The 17,504-nt window shown below is 56.8% G+C and overlaps 1 protein-coding gene across 6 annotated transcripts in view; it reads right to left on the reverse strand.

Annotated features, from left to right (window-relative positions):
• Positions 1-5: 5 nt before the first annotated feature.
• Positions 6-17,504, reverse strand: part of SFI1 (SFI1 centrin binding protein) — an 83,752-nt gene continuing 66,253 nt past the window's right edge. For 4 of the 6 annotated variants that reach the window (XM_061141491.1, XM_061141492.1, XM_061141490.1 and 1 more), the window contains 15 exons: positions 11,470-11,551; positions 10,979-11,157; positions 10,185-10,260; positions 9,178-9,254; positions 8,363-8,465; positions 7,172-7,268; positions 4,955-5,115; positions 4,438-4,512; positions 3,838-3,912; positions 3,571-3,747; positions 3,228-3,490; positions 2,617-2,721; positions 2,332-2,518; positions 940-1,265; positions 6-493 (listed from right to left, as the gene is read on the reverse strand). In XM_061141491.1, coding sequence (XP_060997474.1) covers positions 166-493; positions 940-1,265; positions 2,332-2,518; positions 2,617-2,721; positions 3,228-3,490; positions 3,571-3,747; positions 3,838-3,912; positions 4,438-4,512; positions 4,955-5,115; positions 7,172-7,268; positions 8,363-8,465; positions 9,178-9,254; positions 10,185-10,260; positions 10,979-11,157; positions 11,470-11,551 — 2,311 coding nt within the window. In that variant the 3' untranslated portion in view covers positions 6-165. The remainder of the gene's footprint in view (positions 494-939; positions 1,266-2,331; positions 2,519-2,616; positions 2,722-3,227; positions 3,491-3,570; positions 3,748-3,837; positions 3,913-4,437; positions 4,513-4,954; positions 5,116-7,171; positions 7,269-8,362; positions 8,466-9,177; positions 9,255-10,184; positions 10,261-10,978; positions 11,158-11,469; positions 11,552-17,504) is intronic. The other 2 variants (XM_061141494.1, XM_061141493.1) reach the window with 2 other exon arrangements.

Genomic DNA, 17,504 nt, shown 5'->3' on the forward strand with positions numbered 1-17,504 from the left:
GGGTGGGGGGGGGGCCAAGTTTCATGGTTCCTGGGGATGCTGTGAATTTCTCCTGCAGGAGAAGCCATTTGAACTTTTTCAACTGTATCAGTAGCACAGTATTTTTGTATGAAAATGGGAGACTTCTGAACAGTGATTCATTTAATTGCAACATTTTGAAATAAACTAAAAAACACTGCCGCTCTGCATTCTGTTCCTGGATGTGGTGACTAGCACAGAGCCTGCCGCAGGGCCTGGACCCGAGCGATGCAGGTGTGGACAGGCTGGCGCCGGGCCTGCAGCTCGTGGGCCAGCTGCTGGATCTGCACCTCCACCTGAGGGACGGGGGGCCGGCTGAGAGGAAGCCCCACCCAGGAGCCCTCCTGGCCGCCCGCGCCTCACCTTCCGAAGCTCCTCCTCAACCTGCTGCTCAGCTTCCTGGTCCTCAGGCTGGGGCTCCTCCCTGCTCAGCTCTAGCCACCGCCTCAGGCTGTGCGCTTGCCGCTGGCAGGACCTGAGGGCGTAAGGCACCTGCTGCCCGGCTTTGCCCAGGCAGAGCCTGCAGCTGGGGGACAAGCACAGCCGCTGGGGCTGCTGGGGGCAGAGGCAGAAAGGCTACCCCACCGTCTGCGGCCTGTGCAGAGCAGGCCTTGGGGGACCCAAGCCCGTCCTTCCCCCAGGCGTGGGGGAGGCTGGCTGTGCACCCAGAGGGCACACCAGGGCACCCTCCCACTTGAGTCACATGTGCTGGGCAGACCACCGGCTTCCAGGGGCCACAGCTGGGTGTAAAGTTCTGCTGAGCTCTTCTGAGCATTACACCCTCAGGTTCCTGAAGGTGAGACCACCCTGGACCTAAATGAGCAGGACTGAGCGGGGAGCTGCTGCCTGTGGGGCTGTCCCTGGGGACACAGTGCCCCGGTCGGGCCCCTCCGTGGGGCTGTAGCAGTGCCGTGGTCTCACCTGAGGTTCTGCCTCGTGGTCTGGTAGTCCTGCAGCTGCTGCCGGATGCCCTCAAGCTCAGCCTCCAGGTTGTGGCCAGTGCCCACAGGAGAACAGGCTTGATTTCGGCCAGCCTCCTGGCTCAATGCAGGATGAGCCGAGCTGCCGGGAGGGGCGCCCCCTCTCGAGGTGCTGACAGGCCCCCGGTACACAGCTGCAGGGTCAGAGCCAGGCCCAGGCCTGGTGCCCCGAAAGTCCCCAGGAAGGAGCAGACGGGGGCTGGGGACACCGGCCAGGGACAAAGGGATCTGGGACGGAAGCCCAGGGGTCATCGGCTGGGCTGACAGCTGCAAGGGAAAGATGACCACTGATCAGGGAAGTGGGAGGAAGGTGGGGAGCCAGGGTTCCCCACGCCTGCCGGGGCCAGCTCACCTGGCCTTGCCCTCTTACTTCCACACCCGACCCCACCAGAGGGCCCCCACCACCAGAGCAGCCGCTGCCAGCTGTACCGAGCTTTCACCCCTTTCAATGACGACCATCGACCGTCCGTTGCCCTGGGAAGAACGCTGGTGCTCCAGCCCTCCTCCCCTCCCTCCTGGTGACGCTGGCCCCTGGAGGGACGTGATGCTCCCACCCTCTCCCCAGCCCAACTCAGGTCACAACCCTTCGGGCACTAGCTCCTGCGGGGCCAGCCCAGGGCACACTCGGGCCTCCTCACTTCCCCGTCCAGACTCCTTGACGCTCACGTCACAGGCCCCAGAATTGCAACCCCTCCTCCCTGTAACCCCTTCAGTTCTCGGGAGGTTACCTCCAACCTGTGCTGCGAGCTGTCAACTTTGATCTGCAGCCCTGACCTCATTCCTGGAGGCCAGGCTCAATCTGTTGCTTTATCGCAAACCTGACAGTGAGGACTCACTCCATGCTTCACCTGGGTCCCCAGCCACATCTTCCCTCTCGCAGTAAAAGAACTCATTATTCCCGGAGTTGTTCAGGCTGGAAACCCAGAAGCCATCCTGGACTCCTTCCCTTCCTCTCAGCAAACCCATCAGAGCAAGCCCTGCCTGCTCTGCCTCCCACGGCGTCCAGGCACCGTGTCCCAGCCACCAGCACCTTCTGCTGGACCCGCGTCCACAGCCTCTTGTTCCCCTGAAGTCCAGCTTCTCCCCGAGGCCTGCATGGCCCTCCGTGGTCCACAGCCCCTACCTCTCTCTGCGTGTGGGGTTTCCTTTCGTCTCCACCTCCGTGTAGGCGTCACAAGCAGGGGCCTCGGGGGCCATTCCCTGCTGTGTCCCCAGGACAGTGGCCCCTACACTGGGTGCGTCTCCCGAAGCAGCGGGCACAGCTTTGGCTACAGCACTGAGTATGCAAGAAAGCAGCAAAGGCCGGACCCAGGACAGGCCCCAGGGGTCTTACCCGAACGGGGACTTGGGCCCCACGTGGTGCAAACGAGGACGGGGGCAGCAGCTCTGGGCCCGGGTGCGCCGTGGGTGGCGGCTTCAGGCTGGGGGCACGTGGCAGGGGGCTGCTTGGGTCCAGCGCTGCCCGGGCGGGGCCCACTGGCTGGACCTGGTGTAGGCCGCGCTCCCACAGGGCCTCGGACCTGAGCGGCAGAGCGGCAGGAGCCCATCAGGCAGCGCCCCCAGGAGAGCGGGAAGGAAAGGGGGCCAGGCCCCAAGGCCCCAGAACTGCAGCACCTACCCCTGCCTGCTGAGGGGGCCGCACCCCAGGGGCGCCTGGCTCTGCAAGGGCTCCACCAGGAAGCTTGGGCGTCGTGGCTGCTTCCGTGCCCGGCGGGCAGCATTGCTGGGAAGAAACAAGCTGTTTCTCCAGGCTGCCCAGGGCCTGGGACCTTGTGGGCACAGTCATCCAGCCCAACCCCTGAACTCTCTTGGGGAGACTGGAGGTCAGGTGAGGAAGGCTCTCGCCGCAGGTGCCTCCCTGAAGAGTAACTCCAGGAGCCTGCTGCCTGCGGGCGCCCCACCCACGCCGTCTCACGGGAGTTAAGCGTGGAGGCTGCAGCAGCACAGCCTCCGGGAGCCGGGGTGTCCCAGAGGGCACCGTCTCCTGGCTGTGACGGGAGAAGTGGGGAGACTACAGGCCTGGCGGGGAGGGGCTGCCAGGGGGCCCATCCGGGAGGAACAGCGGCTGAGCCCCTAGTGAGGGCCCCACAGAAGCGGGGGCAGGATTCTGCTGCAGGGCGGGCCCCCAGTGGCTCGGCCGTGACCCCGGAGCCCCGTGTCCGTCCTGTACTGTCTAAGCTCTGCCCCAGGAGGAAGCGAGGAGGACGACGTGAGGGACGGGTTACTCACAGCCCCAGGAGCTGGGGCTCCCCAGGGGCTGATGCCAGGCTGTCCAAGGCTCCCCAAAGCCCCCGAGGAGCTGGTGGTCTCCTGGTCTCCAGGGGGGCATCGCCAGCCCCGGCAGCAACGTGGCTGGGAAGGGGACGCTCAAACGTCACTCTTCTGCTGGGCTCGGTGGACGCAGGGGGCTGCGGCTCCCTGCCCTGGCCCAGCGCCTTCTGTTTCCAGAGCGTGGCACAGCGACGCACTGCGCGGTGGAGACTGTGGGCTGCCTGCAACCGGCCTCCGGTCAGGTGGTGCTGTGCCCGCCCGCTGCCCACGGGGCTGGGGGCTGGGAACACCCCAGACCCACCTGCACCTGCTGCTGGGCGTGCAGCTGCTGCCGGAAGGCCTTCATGCCCGCCGCAAAGCGCAGGAGGCGCTCGACGCCCTCCCTGAGGAGCTGCTGGTGGTAGGCCTGCACCGCCTGCTCCTCCCGCGCCTTCTTCCTCCTCCTCTCCTGCACGAAGCCCCGCCAGGCAGCCCAGGCCTCCAGGGAGAGGAGAGGTGAGGCCCAGCCGTCCTACTGAGGCCCCCCTCCCACCAGCTGTGGCCTCTGCTGGGATGGGGAGCCCGTTACCTTCGCCTGCAGGGAGAAGGCCCAGAACCACAGGGCCCGCGCCGTGAGCTGCCGCTCTTGCCTCCTGTCCACCAGCTAGAGCCAGAAAGGCAGTGTCCCCTTCAGGGAGACCCCCGCACGCGGCCCCAGTCACCCTCAGATCCCTCTCCAGCTGGGTCCGGCCCTGCCTGCTCTGAGGCCGGGGATCAAGGAAGCCCCTTGGGAAAGAACCATGTCCAGGAGCTCCAGGCTCCAGGGTCAGGAGCGGTGGCGGGGGGGCAGCGCTCAGGGCTCCGGGGAGGAAAGGGACCTGACCCCTGAAGGGCCGCCGAGCGGGACACAGCACACAGTCCACCCGGTGTCTTAGCAAAGCCTCAGTAAAGACCTAAAGTGCATTTCCGATCAATTTCTATGTGTTTTCTGATGTGTTTTCAACGGGACACTGCAGGAATGGACCTGGCCTTAGACAGGTTCCCAGGGAAGGAAGCTGTCAGTGCTGGGCAGTGGCTGGCGGGGCTGGCAGTGCTGGGGAGCCCAGGAAGAGGGTGAAACCAACAGGAACTGGAGGCGGGCCCAGGAGGGAGCAGGAGGGCTGGGAGAGGGCTTCCCCAGGGCGCCCACCTGCCGTTTCCACTGGTGGAAGCAAGCCCGGCTGAGCGTCTGGGCCAGGAGTCGGGCGGCCTGCCTCTGCCGCAGCTGGGGAGAGGGCACGCAGTGGGCCGTGTGCCCTGGGCCAGAAGGTACCTACACCCAGAGCCCCTGGGGGCGGCGCGGGCTCCAGGCCCACCGGCACCACCTCCCACCAGCAGGAGTCGTCCTGGATGAAGCCAAGGGCCTACTGCACAGACGGAGTGTCCCGATGGCTCTGCAGTTCGCCCAGTGCTGACAGGTGTGGTTCAGACTGAACGGGTTCTCTGCTGAGCCACCGTCCACCCGGGGGACAGGCTCACGAGGCCGCTTCCCCAGTCTTCACTCAACAACCAGAAAGGCAGCCTTGTGCCCACAGGACCCCGGCCACCACCATCCACACTGGCTGCTGGGAGCGCTTCAGGAAAGACCTTTCCTCGCCAGAATGCGGTCTCCCGGCCCAGACAGCCCGGCTGCATTGGGGAGCTCGTGGTGTTGCCCACTGCCTCACCCTCTTCCTAACGCAGCCCTGATGGTGCGCCTTCCACCGGGCCAGGGCCTCCTGCAGCAGCTTCTGGCAGTAATGCTGCACTGCCTGCTCCATCTGCACCCTCTGCCGGGCAGCCCTCCGGCTTCGGTCCCGCCAGCGCCAAAACCAGGTCCTGAGACGGCCTGAGACAGATCGGAGTCAGTCAGCTCCTGCGGAGGACGCGTGCTAAGTCGCTTCAGTCGTGTCTGACTCTGCGACCCCAAGGACTGTAGCCCACCAGGCTCCTCTGTCCATGGGATTCTCCAGGCAAGAGTACTGCAGTGGGTTTCCAAGACCCCCTCTAGGGGATCTTCCCAACCCAGGGATCGAACCTGTGTCTCTTATGTCTCCAGCACTGGTAGGTTCTGTACCACTAGCGCCACCTGGGAAGCCCTTATGGACCAGCAGGCAACAGTGAAATTCAGGGTAGAGAACCTGGGTGTGAGACCACCGCGTGTGGACATGGCCACTCTGTGAGGACAGCTCTGGCCACCTTCAGAGGCTGCACACACCCTGACAGGAACCAGATCTATTGATCGCTGGGCCCCCCACCCAACCCCTGAGCCATAAGCCCGTGCACAGCGACCACAGGCGTGCACAGCGACCGCAGGCGTGCCAAGACCCCTGCAGAGCCGCCTCCAAGAAGCTGCTGGGCTTGAGGCAGTGGGAGGAAACTGAGGCTCAGCAGCCCAGGCTGAGTGGGCCTTAGGAAGCATCACTACGAACAAAGTTAGTGGAGGGGATGGAATTCCAGATGAGCTAATTCAAATCCTAAAAGATGATGCTGTTGAAGTGCTGCACTCAATATGCCAGCAAATTTAGAAAACTCAGCAGTGGTCATAGGACTCAAAAAGGTCAGTTTTCATTCTAATCCCAAAGAAGGGCAATGCCAAAGAATGCTTAAACTACCGCACAATTGCACTCATTTCACACGCTAGCAAAGTACTGCTCAAAATTCTCCAAGCCAGGCTTCGACAGTATGAACCGTGAACTTCCAGATGTTCGAGCTGGATTTAGAAAAGGCAGAGGAACGAGAGATCAAATTGCCAACATTCACCAGATCATAGAAAAAACGAGAATTCCAGAAAAACATCTACTTCTGCTTCACTGACCACGCTAACACCTTTTATTGTATGGATCACAGCAAACTGTGAAAAACTCTTAAAGAGATGGGAATACCAGATCACCTTACCTGCCTCCTATGAAACCTGTCTGCAGGTCAAGAAGCAACAGTTAGAACCAGACATGGAACAATGGACTGGTTCAAAACTGGGAAAGGAATACTTTTAGGCTGTATATTGTCACCTGCTTATTTAACTTATATGCAGAGTACCTGATGCAAAAAGCCAGGCTGCATGAAGCACAAGCTGGAATTAAGATTGCTGGGAGAAATATCAATAACCTCAGATATGCAGATGACACCACCCTTATGACAGAAAGCCAAAAGGAACTAAAGAGCTTCTTGATGAAGGTGAAAGAAGAGAGTGAAAAGCTGGCTTAAAACTCAATGTTCAAAAAATGAAGATCATGGCATCTGGTCCCATCATTTCATGGCAAATAGATGGGCAAACAATGGAAACAGTGACAAATTTTATTTACTTGAGCTCCAAAATCACTGCAGATGGTGACTGCAGCCATGAAATTAAAAGACGCTTACTCCTTGGAAGGAAAGTTATGACCAACTTAGATAGCATACTAAAAAGCAGAGACATTACTTTGCCAACAAAGGTCCATCTAGTCAAGGCTATGGTTTTTCCAGTAGTCATGTATGGTGTGAAGAGTTGGACCATAAAGAAGGCTGAGTGCCAAAGAACTGATGCTTTTGAACCATGGTATTGGAAAAGACTCTTGAGAGTCCCCTGGACTGCAAGAGATCCAAACAGTCCACCCTAAAGGAAATCAATCCTGAATATTAATTGGAAGCACTGATGCTGAAACTGAAGCTTCAATATTTTGACCACCTGTTGTGAAGAGCCAACTCATCAGAAAAGGCCCTGATACTAAGGCTGAAGGCAGGAGGAGAAGGGGATGACAGAGAACGAGATGGCTGGATGACCTCACTGACTCAATGGACATGAGTTTGAGCAAGCTCTGGGAGACGGCGAAGGACAGGGAAGCCTGGTAGTCCATGGGGTGGCAAAGAGTCAGACATGACTGAGCAACTGAACCACCACCACCTAGCTTCCGGGCCCCACTTACCCCTACTCAGCACCAGCTGGGCCTCCCTGAGAGCCCCATCCTCCTGCTCTCGGTAATACACCTGCACAGATGCTGCCTCTCGCCACTCAAGCAGGACCTGAGGGGCAGAAGCAGAAGAGTGTGGTCACAGCATGTCCCCACTTCCTGGGGTCACCCCGGCTTTGCGGGTGGCTCCTTGTGGAGTGAACAGCATTCATATGGGCTCCAGGAAGCGCCTGCTGTCCACACAGACCCAGGCCACCATGCCCAGCCCCCTTGCAAGAAGCCCTGTATCCCAGGCGATGGGCCCAGAAGAGCTGAACGTCACACAATGTCGTGAAGATGTCAAGTCTCACTCGGGCTCTCACCCTACTTGTTAAGTGGAAGCTTCAGGTCACGTGCGCTTTCATACGTGAGGTGCACGTGAAATCACAGTAGCAGGACAGAAGGTGTCTGCCGCCTGCTCCCCACAGTCTCGAGCTCCACTCCCCAGAGGCCACCTCCCTTCGGAGCCCCGAGGCCAAGCAGAGCCCTGACCAAGGCCAAGCAGAGCAGGGCAGTCACACCGGCCTGTAAACTACCCTGAGAGCAGACCGGACCCTGACCACGTGGAACTGCTGTCCATCCACAGAGGCTCCAGAGCTGTCAGGACCAGCACCAGGCTCCCAGCAAACTGCCTTCTTCTGAAACGCCCCAGAGTCGAGGACCACTGCCATCACGGCATGTGCATCCTGTCACATGATATGACTTGTTCCCACAGCCACGCACCCCCAGCACGTGGAACCAGGTCACACCAAGTGACGGCCAATTCCCGCCAACCGTGACCGATGACCTCATGTTCCCGGATGCTCTACGGAAAGCCCCCAAGGCAAGAATCCCGTGAGGCCGAAGAGCAGCAGGAGTCAGGGAGGCCTCTGCGCTGTACATCCCATGCTGATACGAGGAGACGTGTGTGGGAAACCCTGGTTCTGGGGAGAGCTGGTTCACAGTCAGTATACGCCCTGCCTTTGCTTTATGGATGTTGGTTCAGAATTCAGTAAAACGAACGAGTAAACAAGCTCGCCTGCCGGCCCAGCTGTGTGTGTGCAGAAGGGCGCTGTCTCTTGTTCCGGGCTCCTTGTTCAGTTCACGCCTCTGGAGCCACTTCCAGGCCACCCCCTCGCAGGAAAGCAGCCCCAGCCCCCGGGCCACCAGCTGGCCCACAGGGCTCACCTTGGAGCACAGTGTCCTTCTGTAGTGAGCTGCTGCCCGGGACGTCTTTTTCGCTTCGTCCGCTTGGGCCACGGTGTTCTCTCTCCAGCGACGTAACACGCGCCTGCGGGCACACGTGGGGACAGGGTGACCTGGGGGTGGGCAGTGCGAGGCTCTTGAGCTCGGTCGTGAACCGAGGTCTCCCCACACCCTAGCGTGTCTGTCGCACGCCGATTTATGCTGACTGCACACCCTGCACGCGGCTGAGCAGTGCCGTGGGAGCACCATGGCACCACGGCCTCGTGCATTCAGGCGCCACAGGGAACTCAGGGCTGCAACAGGCGACGACGACACAGGTGATGCATCCACGATGAGAGAGGCAGACGGGAAGATGGAGGGGGGCACGGGCAGCCTGCAACAGCAGGTGCTGAACAGACTGAGGCAGGGGAGAAACCAGCAGAGCCGAGGGGCGTGAGTGAGTCCACGGCTGTGAGATGCAGACGGCCCCAGGCTGGAGAGAGGCCTAGAGCAGGGGGTGGGGGTGAGGGGGGGGGCCTGGGAGCAGAGTGGTGGTGACGAGGCACCTCCCGCAGGTCTGAATGGGGCAGGGATAGGCGCTCAGGTGAACGAGACTCGCGGGAGATGGTGCAGGAGCCTCCCCGAGGCCCCGCTCAGCACGCAGTGCACAGCACCAGCACTGGACACACCGAAGCCTCGCTCGGCAGCGGGAGGTGGCCAGGCGCAACTGCCAGACCCTGGGCGGGGCCCCCCCAACCTGCCGGGGTCTGCAGCCTGCTCCCCGGCCCCTGGGCGGTGCCGGGGACGCGCGGACTCACCGCAGCAGCCGCCTCTTGTGTTGGCTCTCCCTGGCAGCCGCCTCCTGCAGCATGCGCCACACTCGGCTCTGATACACCTGCAGGCAACCAGGAGGACTGGAGGGCCCAGGCCGCAGCGCTCCCCGCCCAGGGGCAGCCGCAGAGGTGCACGGCCTGATGCCCGGAGCAGGCACCACAGAAGGCAGGGGGCGGCCAGGAGCCCAGCCAGTGACAGGGAGAGGGCCGGCTATGCCCTCACCTGGCAAGTCCAGCCCCCAGGCCCCCGGCCCCCGGGGAAGGATGGGAAACTAGCTCAGGGGTGTAAGACCCACTGGCAGGGCACTTGCTCTGAGGCTTGTGGAATTACTACCTCGGGAGGGGCGGGAGGAACAAGGAAGGGGAACAAAGCCTTCGGAATCCCCCTCCCCGCAGCCGAGGAGGTCTGGGGGACGGCGGCCTCTTGTACCCCCAGGTCAGCAGCACCCTGCAGCAAGCTGTGCAGGTCGGCACGTGCCAGCTTCTGCCACTCGGCACTGCGCAGGGCCCGGCACTGCGGAGAGGAGAGCGGGCCGCTGCGGGCCCAGGGCTGAGCAGGGCTTGGCCGGGCCTCGGGCTCACTCTTGGTTTGGGGGAGCTCGGGTAAAGTGGTTATTAACCCCAAGCCCAGCATCCTCTGTAAACACACAGTTCCTAGAGGGCAGTGAGGATGACATGGGGCAAACGCCTCCTGCGGGTCAGTGCGAACCAGTATCAGTGTGAACGTTTTTCACCCTGAAGAGGACGTCTGTGAACTGTTAGACCAGGGACTTTAGACTCAGAGCGTCCAGGAGGAACAGCCTGGCACCTGACACAACAGGGACCTGTGAGCCAGTCGTCTCATGAAACCAGCTGGGCACTCACTCCACCTGCCGCCTGGCCTCCCCCACACACTCAGGGGCAGGGGAGACCATGTGTTCCTCCTGAGTTACCCCGACGAGGCTCCACCCACCCACAGCCCCAGGCGGGCAGCGCCCATGCCAAAGCCTCACCTCCCGCCACCTGGTCCAGGCCCAGCGCAGAAGCCACGCCGCGTGGAACCGTGAAGCCCGCACATTGCCCGTCCTCCTGTGGGGAGACAGCTGGTGCTCAGTCCAGACCCTGTGAAGGCCCTCTCGAGGGGCACCCCACTGCAGCCCGGACCCTGCCCAGGGGGTCTTAAACATGCAGGGGAATCAAGACCCTTTGGGAACAGCTGCCAAAGGATTTGGGCATTCCACCCAGAACAGCACTCATACAGCCCAATTTTTGTGGACAAATTCATAGGGCTCTGCGTTCATGTGGGAACAGGTATCTGAGGAGGAGGTTCAACATGGCCATAGTTCGAGAGGTGAGAGACCCTCGGAGGACAAAGCGGATCAAGAGAGGAACCAGGGCAGGATGACGCCTGCAGGGCATACGGGGGTGTCCGCCCTGGTCCCTGACTATGGGGTGTGGTGAAACTGCCACAGCCTGCCCCAGCCACGGGCGCTTCAAGTGGCCCCAATCAGGGAGCAGGATGGAGCTGACGGGCAGGACCTCAGGTCCATAGGCCCTGCTGACCAGCCGAGTTCCTGAGCCCAGAGATCCACGAGCGCCCCAGAAGCCTCTCACTGCAGCCCCGGTTTTGCTTCAAGTTTGCTTCAACTGTTTCAAGTTGAATTTCTGGGACTTAAGACCAGAATCCAGGCTGACACGACCACTCCCCCACCCCTCCATCGGCTGACACTCAGAGCTAACAGTCTGCCACCACAGTCAAAGCTGCCCTAAGCCGGGAAGGGTTTCTGAGGCACAAGTGGCCACTCACTCTGTTCTGAGCCCTCGGGCGCCCTCCCTCCAGACACAGAAGGCCTTCCTGAGCTGCCCGAGGTGGTGGTGGGCACAGGCCAGTGCACGCCGCTGCCGCTCCAGGCGGTGTGCTGCTGCCTGCTGGCGCCACGTGGACCACGACTTCTGCAGAAGGTGCCGCTCTGCGTGGAGCACGGCCTGTGGCAGGAGAGATCGGAAGGGTCACAGAGGCGGCAGTAGGGAAGCCAGGAAAAGCCCAGGCCACGAACGATGACCAAGGCGTAAGGGCTGGAGGTGCAAGAGCTGGGTGGGCCCAGAAACCATCTGCAGATTCCACTGAGAAGGAAACAGATGCCAGGCCCTGCCCTGGCCTCATGAATCCTGGCTGCAGGCGGGTCGCCCTGCAGCATGGGTCTGGGTCCAGCAGCATCCTCAGGGGCAAGGCGCCAGGTGCAAAGCCCTGAAGCAGGCCCTGCGTGTCCCGGCCACCTCCCCAGGGGAACCACTCACCATCCTCTCTGCTAAGCAGTGTTCTCGATGCTGAGACATCTTCTGACACCAGGCGGCAAACATCTGCTTCTCTAACATCTCCCTGAAAGAACCCAAGTGAATAACAGGAGAGCACTTAACTCCATAAGAATGAGAAGCTCCAAATAACTGGATTTTTTCCCTTATATTAAGAACCAAATAAGCCCAGGTGGGGAGCAAGGAAAGCAGACAAAAGCCAAACCCCCCAAAAGACCCGACACTTTCCACGTTGTTTCCGGCCTCACCCACACGGCGTGAAGATGACTCAGGCTTGGAGACCCTGTTTCTTCCTGCGCCCCACGCTGAATTACCCACAGTGCTCGACAGGCACAGGGGAAGCCCTTCCAGTCCCAGCTGAGCAGCCAGGCTGCTGCTACACACATCCTTAGGGGAAGCAGTTAAAAACAGAAGCCGGACCCCCCAAAGCTGAGCTGGGCCCCAGGAAAAAGAAGTTTAAACAAGTATTTCAGGTGAAGTGGACAGAGAGATGGTCTGCGCCTCTGCCCAAGCCTACCTGCACACCATAACGACATCAAAACCTGCAAAAGCAGCACTGGGACAACTGGTCAACAGCCGGCAGGGGCTGTGCCTTGGCAAAGCCATCAGGACTGACGCTGGGGGACGGGAGACGGCGACCGGCGGTTAACCCGTCGGACACACCACTCAGAACAAAGAGCTCCACTTCGTGCCAGGACACTGCAACCCGTCCTGGGCCTGCGCTCCAGCCACGTGGTACAAACTGGGACAAGATACACGAAGTTACTGCTTCCAGGCACCGCAGGTGTGATCATCAAGGGACAGGGAATGGGCAAGGTGAGCCCCGTTTTGCCTGGGGGCACCTTCTGGACCCTAGGGACAGGGGAGGGAGGCCAAGGAGAGCACGACAATCTCACTGAGCTGAGGCAGAGACTGCCAATTATTTCTCAGAATCCCCAAATCACAAATTATCAAAGGAAAAAAAAAAAAAATCAAGGAATCGGACTGTACTGAAACACTTCCACTCACAAAAAAAAACAAAAAACACTGTTAATTCATGTCAGTACATATGTATTCACCTACTTTGCTCTCAGGTAAAACAAATACTGTTAGAAAATGAAAAAGCCAGCCACATCCTGGAAGAGAATATTTTCAATACCCTAGTCCAACAAAGAACTAGTATCCAGAAAATATTTTTAAAATCTCCTACAAATCAATAACAGTTTTTAAAAGACACTCAATTTTTTAAAAACTAGGAGAAAGACTTGAACGGACACCTCCCAAAAGGTATAAAGTGGTCAGTGAGTACGTGATAAAGGCCAAAAGGATCAAAACCTGTCTGGTATTCCAAGGATGAAAATCAGCTCAGACTGAAAAGCGTAAATGCAGCCTGATCATGCATCGGGTCTGGAGGATGGCCACACTTGATGAAGCCAACCACGAGTCAAGCCTGCTTCTCCCTCAGCAATGCGGCAGCTGTCAGACGCTATGAGGACCCCCTTGCCCTCAGCAGTGACGCTCAGACAAGCTCTGCCATGACCACTCACTCCCGAGGACACTCACCATGGCAGTGCTCCCGAGTGAGTCCCCACCTCTCAACCCGCCCCGTCTGGCCTCAGAAACAGCGATCCGTGCAAACAGACCCCTCTTTCTCTTAGAGCCTCCTCGGTTACAAATTCCCTTCCCTCGGATACAGAGAGCAGCACTCCAGAGTTCCCTGCTTCCTGGCAGTCAATCTGACTTGGTCAAATTACACAGGTCCTACTTCTGGCTCATTAGGCTTTAAGGCAGAGACGTCACTTTGCTGACAAAGGCCTGATCAGTCAAGGCTGTGGGCTCCCCCGATAGCTCAGTTGATAAAGACCCTGGTTCGATCCCTGGGTTGGGAAGATCCGCTGGAGAAGGTCGGCTACCCACTCCAGTATTCTTGGGCTTCCCTGGTGGCTCAGGTGATAAAGAATCCGCCTGCAATGCGGGAGACCTGGGTTCGATCCCTGGGTTGGGAAGACCCCCTGGAGAAGGAAAAGGCCACCCACTCCAGTATTCTGGTCTCGGGAATTCCATGGACTGTACAGTCCATGGGGTCATAAAGAGTCAGACACGGCTGAGCAACTTTCACGGTTTTTCCAGCAGTCATGTACGGACGTGAGAGTTTGAACATAAAGAAGGCTGAGCGAATCACCGACTCGATGGACATGAGTTTGAGCAAATTCCAGGAGACAGTGAAGGACAGCAAAGCCTAGCGTGCTGCAGTCCATGAGGTCACAAAGAGTCCGACATGACTTAGCAAATGAACAACAACAACAACAACAAGGCTTTAAAGAAATGCTGTACATCATTAGTCATCAGGAAAATCAAACAGCTCTCCACATACCAACCAAAATGGCGAAGCTGAAAAGACTTCAAGAACAAGTGTTGGGACTTCCCTGGCGGTCCAGTGGTTGAGAATCTGCCTTGTAATGCAAGGGACACAAGTTCGATCCCAGATTTGGGAAGATCCCACATGCTGTGGAACAACTAAGCCCATGAGCCACAACTAATGAACCTATGCTTTAGCACCCTTAAGCCCCAGCTACTGAAGCCCACATGCCCTAGAGCCTGTGCTCAGCAACAAGAGAAGCCACTGCAATGAGAAGCCTGCCCACCGTTAACTAGAGAGCAGCCTCCACTCGCCATAAGCAGAGAAAAGCCTGCGAAGCAACAAAAACCCAGCACAACCAAAAATGAAAAAATAAAACATTTTAATGTTGGTGAGGATGCTGGAGCACCCAGAATCCTCAGGTTTTCTGGTGTCAGCAGAAAATGATATAGCCACCTACAAGATTAAGCAGATGCCCACCCTCTGACCCAGAAGTCCACTTCAAGGTATCTACCCAAGAGAAGTGAAAACGTACTCCACTAAAACAAAATGTCCACAGCAGCCTTAGGCATGATGGCCTCAAACTGGAAAACAATTGCTATGTTAAAACAGATTGAAACAGTGTCTCAGATTCATTCAACAGAATACTACTCAGCAAATTAAAAACAGCTATAGATACAAGCAATAACCTGGCTCAGTCTCAAAAACATTAGGCTGAACTTTAAAAGACTCGAAGACACAGTACAGTAGGTACTGTATGATCCCACTGTGCAAAGTTCAAAAGCACGCAAAAATGAACCTAGAATGGCAGAACGCAGAACAGGGGTTACTCATAAGGGTAGGAGCTGACGGGAAAAGGGCAGGAAGGAACTCTCTGGGATGATGGAAGCATTCTGTATCTTAGCTGTGGTGCTAGTTATCCTGGGATGCAATTTGTAAAAATTCAATCTACTTACTTAACATCTATACCTTTTACTGTATGTAAATTTTAGCTCAATTTAAACAAAAGGCAAATGGTACTGCCTGATTCTCAGTATAATATTTCACTGGCAGGTTAATAAACTATTATTTTTAGTCATAATTCATGAGATTCCACATAAATTTAGTTTAGATTCTTGAAATATTTTTTAAAAAAGTACCCCTAGAATTATGGAAAGATAGAACATACACATTTTTTGGAACTTTGATATGCTAAACTCCAAACCAAACCCATGGACATTAACTTACCCTAAGAGCCACATATCAGTTCCAGGGAATGGATTATCTTACTCAATGGTCATGGCAACCCTGTGGGATATTATCAATTCATCTCCATTTTACATTTGAGGAAACTGGGGCTCAGAGAGACTGAGTGACTTGCCCAGAGTTGCAGAGCTGCCAAGCATGAAGTGTGGGTCTGAACTCAGTCAGGCCTGTCGGCTTCTAAGTCAGATTCTCAATCACTTTGCCTTCTTGTGAACCAGGAAGGCAGGAACCTAAAAAACTAAGTTTTCTTAAAAGATCCAACTAAACCCAAACAAGTAATGTCTAGATCTTCTTCACCAGCCTTCAAGCCTCCATCTGACTACCTGCCTTGATTCGCCTCCTACCCTTTTGCCTCGAGTGATGGTTCTAAACTCGCCCAAGGCTGACGCCAACCACATCCCTTTTAGGAGCTCCTCTGGGCTGCTTTGAAGGTGCCCTCGATTTCTGGTCCCCACAACATGCCAAAATACAAACAAGCAAGCAACAGAACCAGCTCATTTGTAAAGGAAACGTGTGTTTTAGGTAGTGAAGCCATTTGTTGAATGCCTCTTACATTAGACCTCAGTATAGAAACTAAGGCAAAGCCCCTCTCTGCAGCGGAGGAGGCAGAGATAAGTGCCAGCCTCTTTGCTTCGTGGCCGCCCACTAAAAGCACCTCCTTGAACTTAGTGTAAGGAGCCCAGGGTTCTGGCTGACCCTCTCAAACCAGTGTCCGGCGTCCTCCGAAGCCAAGCGCATGTCCACTTCTCCCAGTGCAGGTCCCTCCCCGTGTCTGTCCTCAGTTGGTGCACACTGTCCTCAGGGCAACAGCCAGAACTGTCACCAGTTCCATGCACCTGCTCAAACACCTGTCCGTGATCTACCTGCAGGATCGGGTAGTCCCTCAGTCTGGCCCTCCTCGTCCCACCATCCACTCTCCCCCATCCCCAAAGCAAGCCTCCCCAGGACACACCCCTCAGCACCAGCTCTGAGCTCTAGAAGAACCTGTGTTGACATTCTGAGGACACATGTCTGTTCTTTAGGATTGCTGGAGTATCAGTCTATCCTCCTCACCAAGATTTAAAGTTCCGACCAAGGCACAGGGCTCCAAAATCACTGCAGATGGTGACTGCAGGCCCGGAATTAAAAGACGCTTACTCCTTAGAAGGAAAGTTATGACCAACCTATACAACATATTAAAAAGCAGAGACATTACTTTGCCAACAAAGGTCCGTCTAGTCAAGACTATGGTTTTTCCACTAGTCACGTATGGATGTGAGAGTTGGACTATAAAGAAAGCTGAGCACTGAAGAACTGATGCTTTTGAACTGTGGTGTTGGAGAAGACTCTTGAGAGTCCCTTGGACTGCAGGGAGATCCAACCAGTTCATCCTAAAGGAAATCAGTTCTGGGTGTTCACTGGAAGGTCTGATGTTGATGCTGAAACTCTAATACTTTGGCCACCTGATGCAGAGAGCTGACTCATTTGAAAAGATCCTGATGCTGGGAAAGATTGAGGGCAGGAGGAGAAGGGGACCACAGAGGATGAGATGGATGGATGGCATCATCAACTCAATGGACATGAGTTTGGGTAAACTCCGGGAGTTGGTGATGGACAGGAAGGCCTGGTGTGCTGCAGTCCATGGGGTCACAAAGAGTCGGACACGACTGAGCGACTGGATTGAACCAAGTCATAAAAAGACTTTCCTCCTGATCCAGCAGGAAGTGCTTGGACTTTGGAATCAGGGAGATCTGAATGTAAACACTGGTTGTTGGTACATGGGTGAGTCATTTATCACTTTGAACCTGTTCTCTCCGGGCTGCTGTGAGAAGGAAATTATTACTGAAGATGATGTCGTCACAGGCAAATGGGCTTCTGTATTTTCCATTCTCCCCTCGCACCACACCTACACCTCCGTGGCCGACAGTTAGTCATTAATGACCTCTTCACTGTATTCCACTAACAGGTGGCGTGAACCTGCTCTGGGCAAGTCTGCCTCCCAAGGGAGCTAAAAGGATGGAGCTCTGCCCACCCTAACTTTGTTGACAATTAATAGTTTCAAGGCTTCAAAAAGTCAGGTCGAGGGACTTCCCTGGTGGCCTAGTAGTTAAGAAACCGCCTTCCAATGGGAGGGACACAGGTCCCTGGTTGATCCCTGGTTGGGGAACTAAGATCCCACATGCCACAGGCAACTAAGCCCACACTTGCCACAACTAAAGAAGTCCACACACCCCAACGATGACCCCCATCCATCAAGAGGAAAAAAAAAATTGTCTAGCAGAAGAGGAGCCAAGCATTTCAGGGAAATCACGCTCAAGAAAGCCGGCCAAGGTGATGTGATGTCCAACCACACTCTGATCTGGGAAGCTGATGGGCAGCTTTAAAGCAGCTCACTGTGGCTCGTGATGGGGGAAGGGATGTAAAACCAGGGCAGTTCTCGAAGCGCTTGTACACAGAT

The sequence above is a fragment of the Dama dama genome, chromosome 5 (assembly GCF_033118175.1).
Source record: "Dama dama isolate Ldn47 chromosome 5, ASM3311817v1, whole genome shotgun sequence".
In the NCBI taxonomy this organism is placed as follows: domain Eukaryota; kingdom Metazoa; phylum Chordata; class Mammalia; order Artiodactyla; family Cervidae; genus Dama; species Dama dama.